Below are 21340 nucleotides of genomic sequence, written 5' to 3' on the forward strand. Positions count from 1 at the left end.
TTATACAGGAGACGTCGTTACAAAAAGAACCTGCAGAGAAACTACAGAAACCTTGAAAATACACAAAAAACTGTAGACAAATAGTTTACACAAAAATCACTTATAAAAAATTAACACAAAAATATCAGTATTAAATTTACACAGTTTTTATACCAAGCTGATATACAAAATGATTTAATTTGCACAAAAATTATTTAACTGTGTTTCCAATTTTTTTTGGTACTTTTTCAACTCTGTCATATCTTTCTGGTTCTTTGATAGAAAAGTTCGCTATTATTCCCTGATACGTGCTAAAAGTATTCATATGTAGCATTTACGTTTTAACAACAGAGAGCTAATTAGTTGCTTGAATTTTGTTTTGATAAAACAAACTAATTAGTTTTTATTTATTTAAAAAAGTATTACAAACTAATTTGTTTCTAGCCATGACCAAAAAACTTGCCTTACTATTTTCTATATAAAAAAAATTTAACACTTTTTTTTTCTTTTAATTTTTTACCAGCTTTTATTATTTAAACTCAGTGAAGCTTGCAAGCTAATTTATTTATTTTAATAATAATTAGCTTTCTATTGATAAGCAGCTAATTTTAAGTAGCTTATTTTTTTCCTTATTTATAAAATCCACTGTTTTTATTTTTTAATTAATATTTTAATTGATATTTTGTTACAACCAAGCAAGCATGGTAGAATTTTATTTTTTTAATTGCTTTTTATTATTTTAACATGAAACGTCATATAAGTTTAGTTGTTTTTATTTCAATGTTGCAAACTACTTTCTAAGGTGATAACACATTTCTAGTACATTTTATTACTTTTTGTTGCGTCATAATCTTGTTGATATCATTGTTACGTCATAGCAACAGTTTATACGTCACTATCGTACAATTATTATTATTTTTAGTTGAACAAAACTGCGCCTCAATTGAATTGAACGTCGAAAAAAAAAGTTGTTGTTTATTGTGTTTAAAAACTAATGTAATCTTTCGAGGAATTTTTACAATAACTAGTTTTCAGAAAACACACTTTTTTTATTTTCTTTAATTTATTAAAAATTTGCTTCCACAACCAGTGTTTTTGCTAACTGGAGGAATTGAATTCTCAATACGCAAACTTTAAAACATTTTACTTGTTGGGTTTTTTACTAGATCGTGTCTACAGAGGGCCTAGTTTTAAGGGTTCGGGGATAGCTTCAGTTTCTGGAAAGCTAAACATTTTAAACGGGTAGTCATTCAAAATATTTTTTCAACTAATTTGATACAATTTTATTTTCACAAAAATATTTCAAATTTGTAGTGTTGTCTTTAAAAGGTAATCCATGTTTTAAGAGTTAAGGACTGGCAGCAGTTTTTTTAAAATCTAGAGGTTTTAGATAACAGTCATGTACAGAGGTTAAGAACTTAATAATTCTTACATTAAAAATTATCATTTCTAATTTAGATGTTAAACCTGGCCACAAAACCGGGTTTAACACTTGATTGAAAAACTTGATTTTTAAAATAATTTGGTTTTATTAACATGTTGTACATTATATCAATTTAATATTGAAATCAAATAACCACAATCAGTTAATGTAATGTAAGCTATTTAATTAAAAGAATATTATAAATCAATAAACTTGTATAAAAAAACCTAATAATTAACTTGATGTAAAACACAACCAGTGAGAGTTTATTAACAGACTTTATGTATAAGGTTTAGATTTTAGGGATTAAAATTAAAGGGTTTAAGTTCTGTTGTAACAATTAAAACTTATTTCAAAGCCACATGGGTTTTGAAGAAGATAGTATGATTCAAATATATTCCGTTTAAGTTGCCTGAATTAAAAATGTTTAAAATACCAGTATCTAACATGAATTTTTAGTTTTTAAATAGATTAAATTAAAAATGTTTAGAAGTGAAACTTGTATATTCTCTTATTAAAAACTATCTTGGATTTTAAAGTCAAAAAATATTCACTTTTATAATAAAAGTTGTTCTCTCTGACCTTATAAGCTGCTAACCTAGCTAACACTTAGGTAGTATAAAGCTATAAACAACACATTAAATATTAAAACAACTACTCTTAATTTTTTAATGTTTTTGTTAATTTAATGTGCATTAAAAGCTAATAATTTGTAACGGTCGACTTCAAGTTGATAAATTTAAGTAAAATATATTAACAACAAAGTTTTTATCAGATTTTTATTCATTTTGTTACTTTATGTGTTCATTGTATATTTTTTGTTATTTTAAATTAGGCTAAAATAAAAATATTTAGATAGCTAAACTTTTACAAAAAAAAACTTTGTTTATGTAAAATTACTCAAAACGTTCAAATTGTATTCATTATTTTATATCTTTAAATTAACCGAAATTCGTGTTTAAAAATAATAATGTAGTTTGTTTTTTAGCATCTTAAGAGGCCTCAAAAGGTTGAAGACTAATAATAACTGTCAATTATATAAGTTTCTTGTACTTTTTCAACTACGTTAAAAACGAATCAAAAGCTAGTTGTTGCTATTATGTTGTGCTTAGACTTTTTTAATTTAAAAACTAGGCAAATATTTTTGTTTTATTGCTGTACTGTTCTAACAGCCAAAAAATGCAATTGCTTCTAAATTTTACTGAAGACTTTATAAACTTTAAAAATGTTCGTTCTATTTATTTAGTTTAAAGCACATTTAAAATTAACATAAAAGAAATAACAACTTAAATAATTTTTTGTAGTACAAGAGAACAGTATTTAAAAAGTTTAATTTATAATCACATTATACAAGGTATACAGAACAATTTTTATGCCAACTATTTTCTATTACAAGTAAAACTCTTAAAAAATTAACACAGCAATATGTAAAACAAGTGCTAAATTAAAAACTTCTACTTCCAGTATTAATATTTATCTAAAATTATAAATAAATTTTAAAGACTTACAGTAAGCCTGTTTTTAAATATTTATGTTTAAATAAACTTAGGTATTAATAGTAAAACGTCTATTTAAAAAAATGATTTCTGTAAAGCAATTTCAAAAGATAGTTGTGAAAGAGTATTAGCTTATTTTCTTACTTTGTGACCTTCTCTTAGGTTAAGTTAACTGCAAAGAGTGTTCGTCAACTTAACTTGTATAAGAATTCAATTTCGGATAACTTACTTCAAAGCATTTTATTTCCAAGTGTGAATCTTGATGTAATAACATAAACAAATAATAATAATAAGTCAAGCTAATGTTACTAATGCCATTAACATAAATATGTCTAGGGTGGAACATTGTTAGTAAAGAATATATTTAGTGTAAACAAATTTTTATTTAAAATCAGTTTAAAGTGTTAAAAAATTTATAAAAAAACTAAATGTTTTCCGTATTATGTTTCTAAATAATAAATCAAGCTAATGTTACTAATGTCATTAACATAAATATGTCTAGGGTGGAACATAGTTAGTAAAGAATATATTTAGTGTAAACAAAATTTTATTTAAAATCAGTTTAAAGTATTAAAAAATTTATAAAAAACTAAATGTTTTCCGTATTATGTTTCTAACTATTGTTTTAATTACATTATGAGAAGAATAGCTTACTACTTTTGAAACTTCTTATTAAGAACTAGCTTTTTACATACTACAGTTATATATCTAGTTTTTATTATTAAATGTTTTAACTGGAATCATCTGGCTACTTAATAATCTATTTATACTTTTCAACTGGTAATAGTTTTGTTTTATATATTTATAAGCAGTTTATTGTTGTGTTTAAATACTTTAGTCTTAAAGACAGTCTGATTGTAAGTTGTTTTCAGACAAAAATATTTGATTTAACTCTCATCCAAATACATTTAAAAAATAACATTCTAATTACTTATTCAGTCAAAAAGCAGTTAGTTACTAAGTTTAAACTTAGTGGACTAAGAGAAAAAAAAACGTTTCAATTGAAAATACGGACTATTATTTATTTAGTAATAACTAGTCATATTTTGTGTGCAGTACCCTATTATGTAAATTCGACATTAGTTTGTATGTTTTAGAAAGTAACATTGCTTCATTTATGTCCTTATCAAAAGTCATATAAGAAAAAAAAAACCATAAATAAAGTTTTTTTTTTGGTATACTTTTACATTTTTCAATAGTAGTTTTCTACACTGTTTACTGATTGTGAAAGAAAAATATAATAATAAGTTGTCTAAAGTTGATTTTGTCGGAGAATTTCTTAGAAAAATCAAATACGGTCAGGTTATTAATGTAGATAGCCGAAAGATTATTTTTTTAATCTGCATATATACAATATACAGTATTATCTATTGGTTAGGATTAATTTTAAATTTAATAGATAAGTTTGAAGTTTCATATGCACCCTTTAAATTGTTAATAATAATTGAAATTACGTTAAATGTAACAAACTCTTAAAAATATAACAACATACAGAATAAATCAAATGCTTTTGTATTCACATAAAGTATTTAATTAGTTTTATGGTGTCAAGAACTATTAATCAAATTTTAAAGTTAATAAATAATTTTAAGTTTAAGTTGCATAATAGACTTTAATTTAAAAAAGATATAGCTATAAATTGGCTAATTTTAAGACAGCTTTTAACAATTGTAGTATATGTTTGTTCTTTGATAATGTCTTAAAAGTTTTTATTCCTAAAAAATTGTTTTTATTAGGTTTCTATTTAAAGTACAGTACTCATATTCAAATTTTTTATAATTTTTCAGTAAGGTTTTTTTTTAAGTTTTATAGTGTGTAAACAGCAAGTTAAAAATAAGTTAGAAAACCTACTAGGTTTCTTTTTTTAGATAACAAAAATGATACAATTTCAATTACAAAACACTAAGTGTCTGTTGTAAATCTTAAGTGTTCTTTTTGTTTTGCTTCGACCTTTTTATCCAGATGCACACTTAGAATTTTTTGTTTTGTAAAACAAAATAGTTTAGTAAATATGCATCCTTTTAAAGCTTGTCTAAGTTTAAAAAAAGTTGTTTGTTATTATAAAGAACCTTGTTACATAGTTTTTAGCGGTCGAGAAGTTTAGTAGTAGGCAGTAAAACAATAAAAACATTTCTGTCTATTGTATAATTTTTTCCAGTCAATGATTATTTTTTTTTTACCTTTAAAAAGGTATACTATAAGTTCCCACCCAATTTTTTTTAATATTGTTTATAAATTCTATTTATTGTTTTTATTTTTACTATCACTGTTACCCAGTTTCTCAGATTTGATCGGATGGGAATTGATCGCGGGTGGGAATTTAGCGAATCCTCTATAAAAAGTACAGTTGACAACTTAATTTGCTTTCTTATAACAACGCGCATTTATTTCGATTTAAAACCTCATATACATACCATTTGTATGTTTTACTATAAACTCAGTAGTATACTTAAACCATTAAAAAGGTAGTCAGGGAAGTTCACCATATTTATTAAATAAGATTTGGTGTATGTATAAAATAAAGTTCTGTTATTAAATTGTAATACAAATCAGGTTTATTATATCTTTCAAATAAATGTTAGTAGTTGTTTTTAATTTGTTAAAAAAGAAAAACACATCTACGTTGAAATCACTAGTATGTTTTTTTTTAATGCAAATTTTAAAACATACAATTACGAACTCTTGATAGTGTCATTAGAGCAAAAGCTCTCTTCAAATTTACTAAAACGGGTTATTATTTTTTTTCTCCATATTTATCTGTGTCAGGGTATTATGTTTTTGTAAGGCAAAAATTAGTAATTTGTAAGCGTTTAAAAATTAGCATATTACTGAAGTAATAAAAGTATTTTATTATGCTGTTTAAACCTGTTTTAAAACCACTACTTCAAATTTAGTATTAGACTTAATTTAAAAAATAAATTGAGCTGTAAAACTTTTAGAAGATTTAGTTTGTTTTATTTGAAAGTTCAGCTGAAGCATAAAGTTTATAATTATTCTTTACATTAAAAACAGTCATAACAGCAAAAAATGCTACTATAAAATAAAACTGATCAATTTGTAATTAAAGAAAATTTTCTGTATAGTTATTTAAAATACAGTTTACAATCTAGACTGTGAATCTGCTTATTTCCGAGCACAGAGGTTAAAATAAGATAAATATGAATTTTTCCACTAATAACATCACAGCTAACACCGTGACTCTTTGGTTCAACATGCAAATAATTATTCAGGTACATTATATACTACTATTTATTAAACCATGGTTTAAAACATCTGATTTATAACCGAAACTATTATTTTAAAAAATTATTTTAATAATGACTGAAGTTTCGACTAAATAAAACTAACAAAAAGTGTTAACTTTTAACGCATATAATCTACTTTTTTTAGACTTATCATTTAATTAAAAGCTTCTGCTAAGTTTTGAACCTGTTTAAGTTATATTCTTTTATATATTTAAATAGCTAGTTTTACAACACTAGCCCTTTTTTAGTAACTAGATTAAATAAAGATACTACACCTTTTAAAAACTCACCATATACCATTTGTTGCATTAAAAAAAACCACATATTTATAATAACCCCCTCTTATTTTAAAAATATTTCATCGTTTTGAGCTTAACTTTATTAAATATTAAGAGCAATACACAAGCATATTTTAAACAAAAAAAGGACGTATACATAACACGTTTAAAACCTGCTTAAAATTCTTAAATATAGGCTATTTGTTCTTGTATATCGTAGATTGTCTAAGTATTTACAACTTTTAACTAGTAGCACATAAGTATTACTGGGACATAATATTAATAATTAACTTATACTAGTATTGAAGTATAATTAAATTGGTTAACTGTGTTTGAAAAGACATTAAAAGGTGTTCATATGTGTGACTCGATAACCGATAGTTTTTTCGTACACTAGGTCTTACGACCTAATACTTTAAACGTTTTTTGTCGTTCAATAAATCATAAAATAGAATGCTCATATACACCTCAAAATTATTATTGCAGACCAAAAAAGTAAAAAAAAACGTTAGTCAATTTTTATTATTATTTTTTTTTTAATAAAAAAATAATTGCAATTTGCTAGATGTTATTATTTCAGAAAAAAAAGTACTTCAACTTAATATGAATCAATCAATAAGTAACATTCTTAAAGTTTAAGAAGTGAGTTTGAGTATAGAAATTGAGTAGTATAACTATTACACAAAGTACAATTTTAAATAAATGTTTAGAAAACAATAAAAGAGTACTTGTAATCAATCTTTAACTGAAAAATTTAAACTCCAAAATATTTTATAAACTATTTTGTCTGAAACAAACAAACAATATTTAAAGTCAAAGTTTTTTATGTAACATTAGCTAAATGAATGCACTTTTAAATGTAATATTTAAAAAAAAAATCAACAACATATTTTATAAAATTGACTTGATCAGTTTCTAAAAAATGTATATCAATAGTTATTGTAAAATGATACTTTAGTCTTAAAACAGTATTTTAACGGCAAAAAAGGAAATAAAAAAACAAAATTTTGAACACAGTACAAAGCATATATTAAAATACTATTTTGTTAGCAAATTAAAAAATTCACCTAAAATTTAACTTGCTTAAAAATTAATAAGTAAAACAAGCTTGTAAATTTACATTCGTAATTTATTTTAAAACAATAGATGTTTATTTGTTGAGTTTTGTACGTATGTAAGTTATTTTAATCAGCATTTTCAAAATCAGAAAATAAATAAATCTTCATATAATGAAACATGAAGTTTTGTGTTTTTTCTTTTGACAGTCATTCTTTCAGACATTTTAAAATCCTTTGAAAAACTTTTCACTTGTTTTAGAGGTTTGAAATCTTTTGAAAAACTTTTCAAGCTTTAAGTTATAAACAACACACTACATTTTGCTTTTATTTTCCTAGCATTTTATTTCATAGAAATTTTTTCAATTTGTTTTAAAATATCCGAACACGATTTGAATTCTACTTCGCATTTTCTTAGATTTTTCAGTTTGTTCATGAACTTAACATGCTGCTTCGAAGATTTTCTTGAATATGGTTTCTGTTAAGAAAATAATTAAACTTTAATTAAAACTTTTAAATTTATAAGTTTCAAATTTATTACTGCATATTACAAGCTTTTAATTAAACATAAGAGCTACCTATGTAGTTTTTTTTTTACGAGGTAAACTTATAAAATTTTAGTACAATTACTGTATTGAATTAAATTCTTGTGACAGCAACAAAACTTTATAAGGACAAAAATTTGTTTCTTGAGCTTTTGGTAGTTTTAGCTTCAAGCAGGGTTGACACTGGTTTTTGAGAGATTTCTTCCAGGTTTTCTGATTTTTTTTTCAGAAATTCACTACTTTGGGTCTATTTATAGTTTAAAATTAAATTTAAAGTATAAAAACATTGTTAATTAGTATAACAACATTAAAAAGATAATGTAAAGCTACTTTCAACGTGTTTTAAAGACTTTTTTGATGGTGGCAATGTTTTTAATCAATATGATAGATTTTTCGTGTCAAATCAAAATTTTACTACTTAATATGTAAAATTGTTTAAAATTCCAGGCTTTTAGCCTAAACTGTCAAATTCCAGGTTTTCTAGGACTTTAGGTTTTGTGACAAACCTATTAAAATTATAAAACATATAGGTGGGCAGACTTTAAAGTTCAGGTAAAAAGTACATACATTGGCAGAAGGGGAGCCGATCATTTCTAACCCGCTATCATTTCTAACCCGATCACTTCTAACCCGATCACTTCTAACCCGATCACTTCTAACCCGATCACTTCTAACCCGATCACTTCTAACCCGATCATTTCTAACCCGATCATTTCTAACCCGATCATTTCTAACCCGATCACTTCTAACCCGATCATATCTAACCCGATCACTTCTAACCCGATCACTTCAAACCCGATCACTTCTAACCCGATCACTTCTAACCCGATCATTTCTAACCCGATCACTTCTAACCTGATCACTTCTAACTCGATCACTTCTAACCCAATCACTTCTAACCCGATCATTTCTAACCCGATCATTTCTAGCCCGATCACTTCTAACCCGATCATTTCTAACCCAATCACTTCTAACCCAATTAAACCCGATCATTTCTAACCCGATCATTTCTAACCCGATCACTTCTAACCTGATCATTTCTAACCCGATCGTTTCTAACCCATTTTACTTATGTTACGTTTTAATTTTTTTATCTGGGTTTCATGCAAAAACAAACTAGCCTTAATGAAGTTATTAAAGTAAAAAAAAAAATCAAACTTTTAGTTACTTTAAAATATAATGATTTTAATGTGTTTTGTAAATTGAGTATAAATTTTAATTTTAGTATTAACTTAACATAATCTTAATATACTTTTATTACCTCCTTTTTTATTTTTTAGCTGCACATAATTTTAGTTTTTTTTCTATTATTTTTTTTTGTTTTTTCAATACACTGTAAGAGACGTTTTTCGTTAATCATATACAATTTACTAAATTGTTAACTTTAAAGTATTTTGAATTCTTCTTTGTAGGATTTTAAATTAAGCAGTGATAATTATATTTTAATTAGATCTTATTGTAATTAACGTGACTAAATAATTTTAACATAAGCAAGTTTTAAAAAGTAAACTCTTACAATTGTAATATTCAGATACAAAAACTTTTATATTACGGTTTAAAAACTACATCAAAAGTCTGAGGTAAATGTTTTATTATTGCTTACTAATGTATTAACCTTTTATAGTAGGGTAGTTTTATGTTTTATCTTAACAACTTATACAAATTGTTATGCAACTTGCATAGGCCTATTAATATAATGGAATTCAAACAAACATTAGAAGAAGTTAAAAACTTTTGTTATATTAAGTGGAAAAGCAAGGTCTTTAATAGAAATTAGCTATTAAAATAGTTTTGTCACATAACTAAACCGCAAAAGTTGTTATGTCGATTGCCCGTCTAGATTTCACATCATTAATAATTCCTACTTAGTTTTAGAGCAAAAAAAATTGTTTAACACTAATAGTTAAACAGACAAGTTTATTTGTATAACAAGTTCGAGGGGAATTAAATCTCGCCTATGTTTTAATTGCGATTTAAAGTAGTACTTTAATTGACAAACATTTCTTTTATATTACTTTATTATAAGCAGTTGAAATAACGAAAGTAAAAACTAAATAAATATTAAAAATAAAACATTTTGAAATAGCATAATAAACTAATTATAGTTAAATTAAGTTTAATTAGGATCAGAATTTTATAAAAACTCCATTAAGTTCTTTGTTTCTTTTGATCAAATTTTTTTCCAGACGATTATTACACAAAACATATTTATTTTTTATTCATTACTGTAAAGCCAGCTTGCAGTCTATTGACATTATTCTCGGTGGTTTTTTTCACCTCTAAATTTTTATAAATATGATGAGTTTTTTCTTTATCAAAAATTTAAACCTGTATAATAGGTTTCACAATACAAAATGGTTCTATTATTTTGTTAAAAGTTTTTAAGTTATATAGTTTACTCTAATAATTTATACTTTCATTTCATACCAATGATCGCTAAATAATCTAAAGTTTTTGTGTTTCTGAAAACCTGTAAAACAATAATTTTCAATAGATATCAAGAAAATTATTTTAAAAATATCTACTATTAATCGTGAGAATAATCGTGTTTTTGCAATTTTAAACTTTTAAAACTTTTAAATTTTTATGAAAATTGTAAATTTATTTTGTCCTACATAATTTTTTTTCAAAAGAAAAAGAAAAAATGCGTAATAATAAGTTTTCGACACTAAACTTTCATAGTTAAGTTTATTATAATTAATTATAACTTAATTACAGTTAATCTTTATATATATTTTACCAGTTGATTTAAGAATTAAAATTAAATCAAAGTTCGAGTAAATGACAAGTTCTGAATATTTAAAAAACCTTTTACCTCTACTTTTGGCTTTGTATTAAACAGTATACACTTTCGTTTAAAGAACTTAGAACTAAATGATATTAATTTTAAATAAGACCACCATTATAATTACAATTATTAAGTTTTATTAGCTGTATTATTTAAAGTTTCATAAACGCTGATATTAACATTTTTAAAAAGTGTATTTCATATAAATTTTCCCTGAATTTGGAGGAAAATTGGTAATATGGTTTCTACACTTAAACATATATATTAACCGTATAGAATCGTATTTAAAAGAAAGTACAGAATAAACTTTAACCGCTGCGATACTCATTATATTTCTTACATTGACGACTATCAAAACTTAATTTTAATCCTTAGAATACAAAAGACTTATACTTTTCCTAATGCTTATTAAAACTAATTAACTACACTTAATAGTAATAATAATCCAATCTTACATCTTATTGTCAAAACAATATATAAACCAATTAATACCAACAATTAAAAATCAACAAAAGCTATCTGAATATTAGATTTTATTTTAAACAAAATAAAGTAAACTTCACAAAAAAACAATTTTGTTGAGATTAATTTGTTTTTCAAAACAAATCCTTATCTTAAAAAAAAAAATTATAATATATTAATACAGATCGGCTAAATAAATTTCGGGTTAGATATGATCGGGTCAGAAATGATCGGGTTAGAAATGATCGGGTTTAATTGGGTTAGATATGATTGGGTTAGAAGTGATCTTGTTAGAAATGATCGGGTTAGAAGTGATCGGGTTAGAAATGATCGGGTTAGAAATGATCGGGTTAGAAGTGATCGGGTTAAAAGTGATCGGGTTAGAAGTGATCGGGTTAGAAATGATCGGGTTAGAAGTGATCGGGTTAGAAGTGATCGGGTTAGAAGTGATCGGGTTAGAAGTGATCGGGTTAGAAGTGATCGGGTTAGAAATGATCGGGTTAGAAATGATCGGGTTAGAAATGATCAGGTTAGAAATGATAGCAAGTTAGAAATGATAGTAAACCGGCAGAAGGGTTAACGTAAACAAAACTAATTAGTTTATTCACAAGGTAATTCAATCACAGAACATTACTACATGGAAAATGGTTGTTATTTTATTAAAACAAATGGATAACAAAAATACAACTAAAATCTTAGTTATGTAGTCAACAAAACTCACACTTAACAGTTTATTGACAAGGTACTTCACCCACAACACATTAGTACACGGATAGTGATTATAAACAATAAAAATATACAAACAAAACTCACATCTATCAACTTATTCACGAGGTACTTAACCCACAACACATTAGTATATGGTTCATGGTTGTTCCACTTTCTATTCAGTACTTGCCTCATTTGTTTGTACACCTCAAACTGTTCGTCCTCATTCGAATCTCCCTCGAATAATTCCTCGTCTAATTCCAAGTTTTGGTAATACGTTTTGTTGTCTGTGGGTAGGAAAAAATATAAATTTATCAATATAATTAAGTGTACGTTTTGTGGTGTTAACTAAAGTATTGAAAGTTACAAAAAACTTTTTTATTATGTCTGAACCAACTTTTTTTTTACAATTATGACGTAACGACTAACTTATTCTGACGTGTGACAATGTGAAATCAATGATGATTGCTCTGACGTTGGACTTGCAGCAAAGACTTTCCTTCGCGGTGACACCACAACTGTTCTCGTGGAGATATGGCACCTGAAGTTTTATTCAATAAATGACAATTTTAAAATTAAGGAAATACTTATTTATTTTGGTAGCAACTGTTCACAATCTATTAATTCAATAGAGACCTATAGAAATTTGATATTCAATTAATAATAATTTTTGAAAATTAAAAGCGTATTGCCTTGTTTAAAATAAACTGCTTATCAACTTTTATTAAGCTCGCACCACAATATATAACAAACTCATTACTAACTTGTGAATGATGAGTTTGTTAACAAACCAATATATTACCCCAGTGCAAATTCAAAACATTAAAACAAACTTATTTATCAATTCTAGTTGTTATTTTCACTAACCTGACTCTGATGAGGTTGCTTGCAAACAAGTATATTACCCCAGTGCAAATCTCTGTGTTCAAAATCCAATTGGTTTTCAGCCACAGCCATTCCGCTCACCACTTGGTGGAGTAGAGACCACGCCTGTAAGTAAACTTGTTTAATTTTATTTGTATTTAGAAGGTACATCTCTTAAGCGGTTTTTATTAAAAATAAACTTATATAAGCATAAATAATTTTATTAAAACTGTAAATTGGCATGACAGTTTAACTTTGTATTAAATGCAATGTGTATTACTAATCATGTTTTTTGTCTTTCTTTTTTAAATAGATTAACGAAAAGTAATTAAAATATAAAAACATATTTAAACGAATACCTGTACAACATTAGCAAATTGAAATTGTTCAAGATATTATAATATATTAAAACGAAACAATTATATAATAAATAAATACCTCTACAGCATTAGCGAATTGAAATTTTTCAAGATTTTATAATATATATAGTAAACAAAAACTACTTATATATAAAATAAATACCTGTACAGCATTAGCGAATTGGAATTGTTCAAGGTCCTGCCCACCTAGTTCGCATTCAAACACAACATACTGCAGGTCATCAGGGAAGGACAGTGGGTGATCGTTCAGTGATGACTTGAGTTCGTCGTACAATATCCAAGCGTTCAGCAGGTGTGGTGGGTACTTACCTTCTACGCAGTGAACTCTGTTTATTTTATATAAGATTTATATTTAATTTAAGATTTTTTAATTATCATTTAATGAAAACTAGACCATTCTGGAAAAATACTGCTTTAACTGGCAGAATTCTTTAATGATAAAATTTTTCGTTAGCTAGATTTATATTGTTTATATAATACAAAATACATTACTGAGGTTCCAATGTTATTAATGTATTATTTAAGCGTTTATTAGTAGTGTGGGTTACTTGCCTTATACACAGTGGACCCTGGATAAATCATTTAACAATTTGGTTTTGATATGCGCATTTTGCTTATGTTGCAATGGATCATGCACTTGTTTTCCAATTAAAAAAAAATACAAGATGTAAAAGGTAAGTCAGCCATTTAAAAATACCTTATAAAGTATTTTTCATCAAGTATTTACTTCATATCTAACCATCTAGTATTTTCTTAAAAATTTAGAATACAAAAATACATAATTATTAAACATCTTAAAAAACTTTAATTTGATTTTGTCAAATTCTTTATAACTTTTGACAAAATATGAGGTGTTGTAGGCACTTAATTTCTTTTTTAATTCTTATAGTCTTTATTTTTTTTTAAAGTTATGTTGTCTAAAACTTCTAAAAGCAAATAAGGTCTTAAGAAAGAAATGTTTGTCTAAAGTTTGAAAAAATCAAGGTTTTCCAGAAAGGATATAAAGTTACTACATAAGCTATCTTAGTTTTAAAATAAGGTTTTGTAGGCAAAAGTAAATAACTCTATAATAAAAAAGTTTTTTTGGCATATCATTGGAATAAAATATAAACTGATGATTAAGGTCATAGAAGGTAAGCCAAGTTTTTTACAGTTGATCTTATTTTAAACAGTTTTTTAAGCTTCAAAATGCTTTTATCGTTTTAAAAAATTTGAGTTATTTTTCAGGTATATCCAGTCAAAGTCGGGCCGCATAATAGGTTCCCTATGGAAGGGAAAACTAAAAAAGCAAAAAAGACTATTTTATTTAAAATCTATCTCCCCCTACATTTTTTAAGCAATCTTTTTAAAACTTTCAGTCTAATCTTTATACAATAACAAAAAACGTTACTTTAGACTTTAAAAAGACTAACTTTAAAAATTTGAAAAATTACGAATTTAAAAAAAAAAAGGCTTCATCTAAGAAAATTAAGATTTTTTAACATTTGAGATGTAACAAGTTTTGTAATAATATTCCGAAAAATCCGTATTAAATAAAAAATTTCGAGGCAAGTTTTATCGGAATTTAAAAAAAATTAATAAAAATCTACCTCTTCTTTTTAAAACAATTTTCTTCAAAATTTCAGAATATGTACGAACAACTTGTATAAAGCAGACTTTTGAAAAAAGGCCTTGAAAAAAAAGTTATCTTACTTAAATTATCCGTTTCCTACAAGTTTCTTGAAATTTTTATTAATTACTCTTCTAAAAATGAACCAAATTAATGATATATAGGAGGAGATATATTTTAAATGAATTGGTCTATTTTTGCTCTTTTAGTTTGCGCCTCCCATATAGTCCTATTGAATGTTCTAACTTTGATTGCTAATATCTCTAAAGTTATAAATTTTAACAAGCGGAAAAAATTAACACGTAGCTTATTTAATTACGTAACAACTATGCTAATACTGAAAAAAGTGTTTACCTCCCTATGCCCTTAAATTAAAGGTTTTATATCGTATGCGAGCGTTTGTGCTCGTGTAAATTTAATAACACTTGTGCTAAAATGCCTTTGGAATTAAAAAACTCAGCTTAATTTAAGTTACATTTTGACCATTTTTTGTTAAACTTTTCAATTTACGTCACAAATCATTTCAAACGCAATTTTTAAACGAATTAATGTCTATTAAATAAAGCATTTATTGCGGTATAATTTTGCAGTATGAACTGTTGGTAGATGCAAAACTGAGAGGTTCAAACTTAAACTGTAATGAATACAATAACATTGAAACTGTTTTTTAAATTTAAATTAAACGTCAGGAAAAGGTATGTGGACGCAAAGTACAAAATGTGAAAAAGCATTAAATTTTGCAAAAACTTGAAACTTGGTGATGCTCACAAAAATATGACCAAGAGCAGAAAAAAAATCCAACAGAGCTAAAAAAAATAATATTGAGAAACTAAAATTGTCCTTTGGTATTTTTACTTCTTAACTTTCACAAAATTTATCAGTATAACGGACTTGACTGGTAACAATTGTTATTAATAAAGTTCAAAACAAGCAATCAAACGACAAATTTCATACCAAACTGAAGTAGAAAACATAAAATAATACAGATTTGCTCTCGTAGGCGGAAAACAGAAAAACTTTACGCAACATATAATTTCACTCGAAATGAAAAAGTAGTTATATTTCAAAGAAAAGAAAGACTAGTATGTAGCTTGAAATCTTGATGGACCCTATACTTTAAATAGGATTTGAAGTATTACTTTTAGAGCAGCATACTTGGCTTCGTTTTTCGAATTGTATTTTAATACAGCGGTCGGCAGCCTTTCAAAAGTAAAGGGCTATTTTTCTGAAATTACTGATCGCGGGCCGCACTATAAAGAATAAAGTCTTTCGCAGGCTGCAGCTTTATTAAAACTGTTGTAATTAATAAAAGAACCTTCTTAAACCTAAAAAGTGATGACATACGCAACTATAAAGCACTATTATTTGTCTATCTTAAGAGCCTAATTACATTTTTTTACCACAAAAACATTTTTACTTCTTTAAATTTATGCTGCAGGCTGCAATTTGCCGACCCAGTTGAATTTCCGCATGGCCACATGTGTTGAAGGTCAAATTGCGTAGATATACAGCGGGTTTAAAAACCGCTGCAGTTTCAAACTTCACAATAAGTTATATAATATTGAACTGTATTTTATAAAATAAGAAAATATACCGAAATTTCAAGGCAAATTACTGTACTACAAAGATAATATTTTCAAAAGGTCTGATTAAAGTTTTTTACAATTATCAAAAAGCAGTTATAAAAATTAAAACTTTCATTTCGACTTCAATTATATCAGACTATGCAACTGTTTAGTTTAAAACTAAACTGGTTTAAATGTTTTATTTTTTTTACTTTAGACAAAATTCTACAACTTATAAGTAATTAGTTTTTTAAGGACATAACAAATAAAAAGCAGAGATGTTTACAAACTTAATAATAAATCATGTAAAATTATTGAAAATCAGTAATTTACGGTTATAAAATCCTTTGCTACTTCTGATATAGTTGTGTGCAAGCAGCTTAGCTCGTCAAAATATATCCATTTAACAAACGGAACTTAGTACTGCCCTTTAAATGTTCAAAACACAGCGTTAAAAAACAGTTTACGTGAATTTTTTATTCAAAACTTATTGCATTACGTCACAAATCAACTAAAACGTAAATTTGTTTGAATTTTTAAAGACTTGAACGTGCTAAACAATATAAAACCTATATTCAAAATGTGAAGTTAAATAGCAGTCCAAGTTTTGCAAAGTTAAAAACAAATCTGGCTAAATACTTGGTGAGTACAGCTAAATAAATAAGTAATTACTTTCAAAAACATGACAAAAAGTTTACGAAAAAAAAAAGAAAAACTTAATAGTTCAACGAAACAAAACAATTAGCTTGAAGCTTTAAAAAAAGTTTTTATTTATTGTATTCTCAGTTTTTAAGATTTACAAAACGTATCAGTATTTAATGGAAATTATCAAGCAGATTTCAAAACAAGCAATCTAAATACAATATTTCAAAAACACAATTAATTGTTATACTATCATAGGCGTACAGTAGCGAAAATCAAGTTAAGAAAGTTTTTACTTTTGAAAATATCTTTAAAAGAAAAAAATTTCTAGCTTTGACGAACTCTACTGTAAATGACATTAAAATTTTTAAATGGACTAGCATAGATAGTTTTTTTTTTAACATGGTCATTTTTACGCAATTGCCAAACTTTATATTATAAAGTTTAGAACTCGTAACATAAACATTTCTAGGAAGTTGCTATTATAACAGAACCATAAAAAGATCAGGTTGAAAGTTGTGTACTAACTCCAACAAGTTGTTGTAAAAAGTAAAACCTTGTTTCGATTTCAATTACGTATATTATAAAATTATACAACTATCTAGTTTATAACGTAACTGATTGAAAACTTTTCGTATTCCCGTTTAAATTGAATTCTACATTTAAAGTATCTGATATTTAAAAACATAACAAAAAATAGCTAAAATGTTCCAGTACTTAACAAAATTTATTTCAATCATGCAAAAAAAAAACAACCAACATTTCAGTACTATAGAGTATAAGAGATTATTGTTACATTATCAATTGCGAGCGATATTGCTCGTTGAAATTTATCTACATGCACACACTAGAGTTTACCTCATTGATCTTTATTCAATTAAGACAGATTTGTTTAAATACTCGCTTCGAAATTGTTACATTACGTCACGAATCATTTCAATTGTTGATTTCAATCAAATGTTAATAATTCAATAATTATATAACTACGAAATGATAAACTTGTAGCTGTGAAAAGTTTATTTTTAGTCATTCTCTTTTTAAAACTAAACACAAACATGTTATTAAAATGGGTAAAGAATCAGCTTTATTTGTTTCAGCGATTATGACAACATTGAAATTAATTTTTAACTTTTAATTAAAACAACATTGCTTGTATAAGTCGAACAACTTTTGTTAAACTTATTTATTATCTAAGAAGGTTCTTTAAAAGATCTATTTTTAGATTTCAAATGATGTTATACAATTTAGATTTAATAACTATACACAAACAAATCATAGGAAAGGTTTATACTTATTGTAAGCCATAGTAATAATTCAAATGTTTTCTCAACCATTTAAACTAAACAAGTTTCTATACATATGCAATAATTATCGACTTAAAATGATAAAAAACTGAATAAAAGAGCATATAAGTTATACAAAATCCCTAAAAAAAATAATTTAATCCTATTTAATAACATTTTAGAAAACATCAACTTAATTCTTTTAGTTAAAATATTAGTTTTGTTTTTTATTGATTAAAGAAAACATCGACGATAATCGAACAAAGCCTAAGTCTGGATTTAAACATGCCTTAAGACAAGCTCAAATTAACATAAAGGTTTTATAAAATCTGTATCTCAGCTTTTGGCCTGATGATCAAAGTGGTATAATCAAAACTTTATGTTAACTTTAATGATTAAATTATCAGTCAATAAAATACAAAACAAACAGCTAATACTTGTATATCATGTGTTTTATATTAAAATTACGAATATACATAGCAAGTTTAAAGAACCGCTGATTCTTAAAAATTAGATCACATTACATTGACTTTATTTTTTTAAATAAATTTAAATGATAAAGATTCAGATTTAAAAAATGATAAATACACGGAAAGTTTAAACTTTAATAGCAAATTATTGTACTACAAAGTAATATTTTCCAAAACGTCTGGTTGATATTCTATTAGAGCAGAGTTTCCCAAAGTGGGCGATATCGCCCCCCTGGGGGCGATTTAAGTATTTTGGGGGGCGATAATTAGTAAGGGGGCGAAAGGGTGGGCGATAACTAGTAAGGGGGCGAAAAGGGGGCGATTTTAAAATTTTGAGTTGTCATAAGATTTTTACTTTTTTTCTTGCTATTTTACTATTTTTAGCTTGCTATGAAATTATTTGACCCTGAGGTAAAACTTAAACAAAAAAGTTTATTTTATTTATGAAAAAAAAAGAAAAAAATTCTAGTGCTTATGACTCCTACTTTCAAGTAAATACTATATTTACATTTATATATTTGCATATTTAACAATTACATATATCCTAGACGATTGGAATCCCTCTCACTATTTGTTATTTTGGGTTATAAATGGTTTGTAAAAATCTATGTTATCTATTACTAACTATCACCTCATAATATTTCCAGTTGCTTTTTGAAAAGTCACTAAGTTAGACTAAGAAATAAAACTATACAGGGTTGCCAATTTACCTAGAAACCTGGAAAAACCTAGAATTTGACAATTTAAGCAAAAAAAAAAACCAGGAAAAAATTTGGAATTTTTAACAATTTTAACATATTAAGTAGTAAAAGTTAGATTTGACATAAAAAAGCTATCATATAGATAAAAGTATGGATCTCTTCGAGGCAAATACTTTTGAAGTAAACGACTTACAGGAAACCTTCTCAGACTTACAAACTGACCTTGAACTTAAAGTAAATTCTTCCAAAGAACGATATGAAAGCTTTTGAACTCAACAAAAACTAAGGCAAAAGTATCCAATCATTTAAGAGGAATTTAGATTGTTGTTTATATTTTTTCCTTCTAGCTATGTTGTTAAGAAAGCTTTCAGTTCAGTTATCAAGATCATGAGCAAAAGGTCTAATCTAGATATTTTAAAGGAGGTGACTTAAGGCTCTATTTTACTAATTAAGAATCAGATTAGAAAAACTTGCAAGCAGTCAAATTCCTCATCCTTCACATTATATTAGACTTCAGTAGCAGACATTATTTTATGAAAGTTTTTTAATTTTATTTGATCTTTTGATGTATTTCTTATTTAACCTGGTTTGTATTGTATTTAAGTAGTCTTTTTATAATAACAACTTTATCAAGCTATTTATTCTACAACAGGTTTGCATAATGCTTAATAAATATTATTTACGGTAGACTTCCTTTTAAGTTCGCAGTTTTTACCAAAAAAAAAGTGCAAATTTATATTTTCTTAAATTTAACTAAAGTAAAGTCTATTACTAACTAAATATTAATAAAACAAAATATACATAATATTTAATAGCTTATATAAAACTTTTTTTAATGAAAGTTTGTTTTATGTTTTAGTGGATTTCATGTTTATTCACAACATCATTGCATATAACATATTGAAACTTGTCATTTTGTGAAAAAAAATATGGTAATAATTTTTTGAGTTTGCACTTTTTGATTTTTTTAAAAGTGCGAACTCAAGCGGAAGTCTACTATATTTATTAAATGGTTTATGTTTTAAGGATTTTAATAATTTTATTTTGACCTGGTTAATTTTGTAGTTAATGTTCGTTGTTTTACATTACACTAAAAGTTTTTATAGCATAGTGATTAAAATATTTGTTTGAAAGACCTTTATTTGACAGGTTTTTGTTATCACTAGTTTAATCTGTATACAACTTATATCACTATAAAACTATTATCTGATTGTAATATTTTGACAACCATTAAAGTTTTTATTTATAAAAAGATTCTGTTTTTTGTTTTATCTTAATTCAATATATATTAGCAATTAGAATATACTTAGTTTATTTTAATACTTCAACACTAGCTTTTAGTTTTTCACTATTTTCCTCTGTTAAATTATTGTAGGCTAATAGCTAGAAAAAAAAACTTTTTGAACAGAATTAAATAAGCAATCAAAAAGACTGCTACAGTTACAAAACAAAATTTAAACCTAGTTAAAAGTCTTTTTTAATTGATTACTTTCTGTTCACAGAATTAATTGTAAAACATTTAATTTTTTTTTGAATTTAAATAAAGAACAAAAAAGTTAGAATTAAGGTTTAGTTCCCTAAAGATTATTCCAAGTCAGTGCTATTTCATGGTATTCTCCTACAAAAAAAATAGTTTAAAAAGTTAAAAATTAAATTTTTAACTTTACAACTAACTTGCTTACAATATATCTTAGCATTGAAATTAGTAAATTTACTGCATTAACTGAAGCTGTTGATGAAACCACTTTTCATGTGAGATAATCAACCAGTCGGTCAAACTTCCTTTAACTAGATCAGAAATAATGTTTTAATATTTATTTCATTATGTGTAAAATAAACTATTAATT

At 25.6% G+C, this 21340-nt stretch overlaps 2 protein-coding genes across 3 annotated transcripts in view; one reads left to right on the forward strand and one right to left on the reverse strand.

Moving 5' to 3' along the window:
• LOC145842069 (uncharacterized) overlaps nt 1-526 on the forward strand; it is a 40576-nt gene extending 40050 nt beyond the window's left edge. For both annotated transcript variants that reach the window (XM_082949443.1, XM_082949444.1), the window contains exon 19: nt 9-526. In XM_082949443.1, coding sequence (XP_082805569.1) covers nt 9-84 — 76 coding nt within the window. In that variant the 3' untranslated portion in view covers nt 85-526. The remainder of the gene's footprint in view (nt 1-8) is intronic.
• Nucleotides 527-7537: 7011 nt separating this feature from the next.
• The window catches only part of LOC145842339 (uncharacterized), a 30647-nt gene continuing 16844 nt past the window's right edge, over nt 7538-21340 (reverse strand). Inside the window, exons 12-16 of the mRNA XM_082949765.1 lie at nt 13366-13549; nt 12847-12969; nt 12409-12520; nt 12085-12266; nt 7538-7954 (exon numbers count right to left, since the gene is read on the reverse strand). Of these exons, the coding sequence (XP_082805891.1) occupies nt 7820-7954; nt 12085-12266; nt 12409-12520; nt 12847-12969; nt 13366-13549 (736 nt within the window). The 3' untranslated portion in view covers nt 7538-7819. The remainder of the gene's footprint in view (nt 7955-12084; nt 12267-12408; nt 12521-12846; nt 12970-13365; nt 13550-21340) is intronic.

This window comes from Thalia democratica, chromosome 8 (genome assembly GCF_965202585.1).
Source record: "Thalia democratica chromosome 8, ktThaDemo2.hap1.1, whole genome shotgun sequence".
NCBI classification, from domain to species: domain Eukaryota; kingdom Metazoa; phylum Chordata; class Thaliacea; order Salpida; family Salpidae; genus Thalia; species Thalia democratica.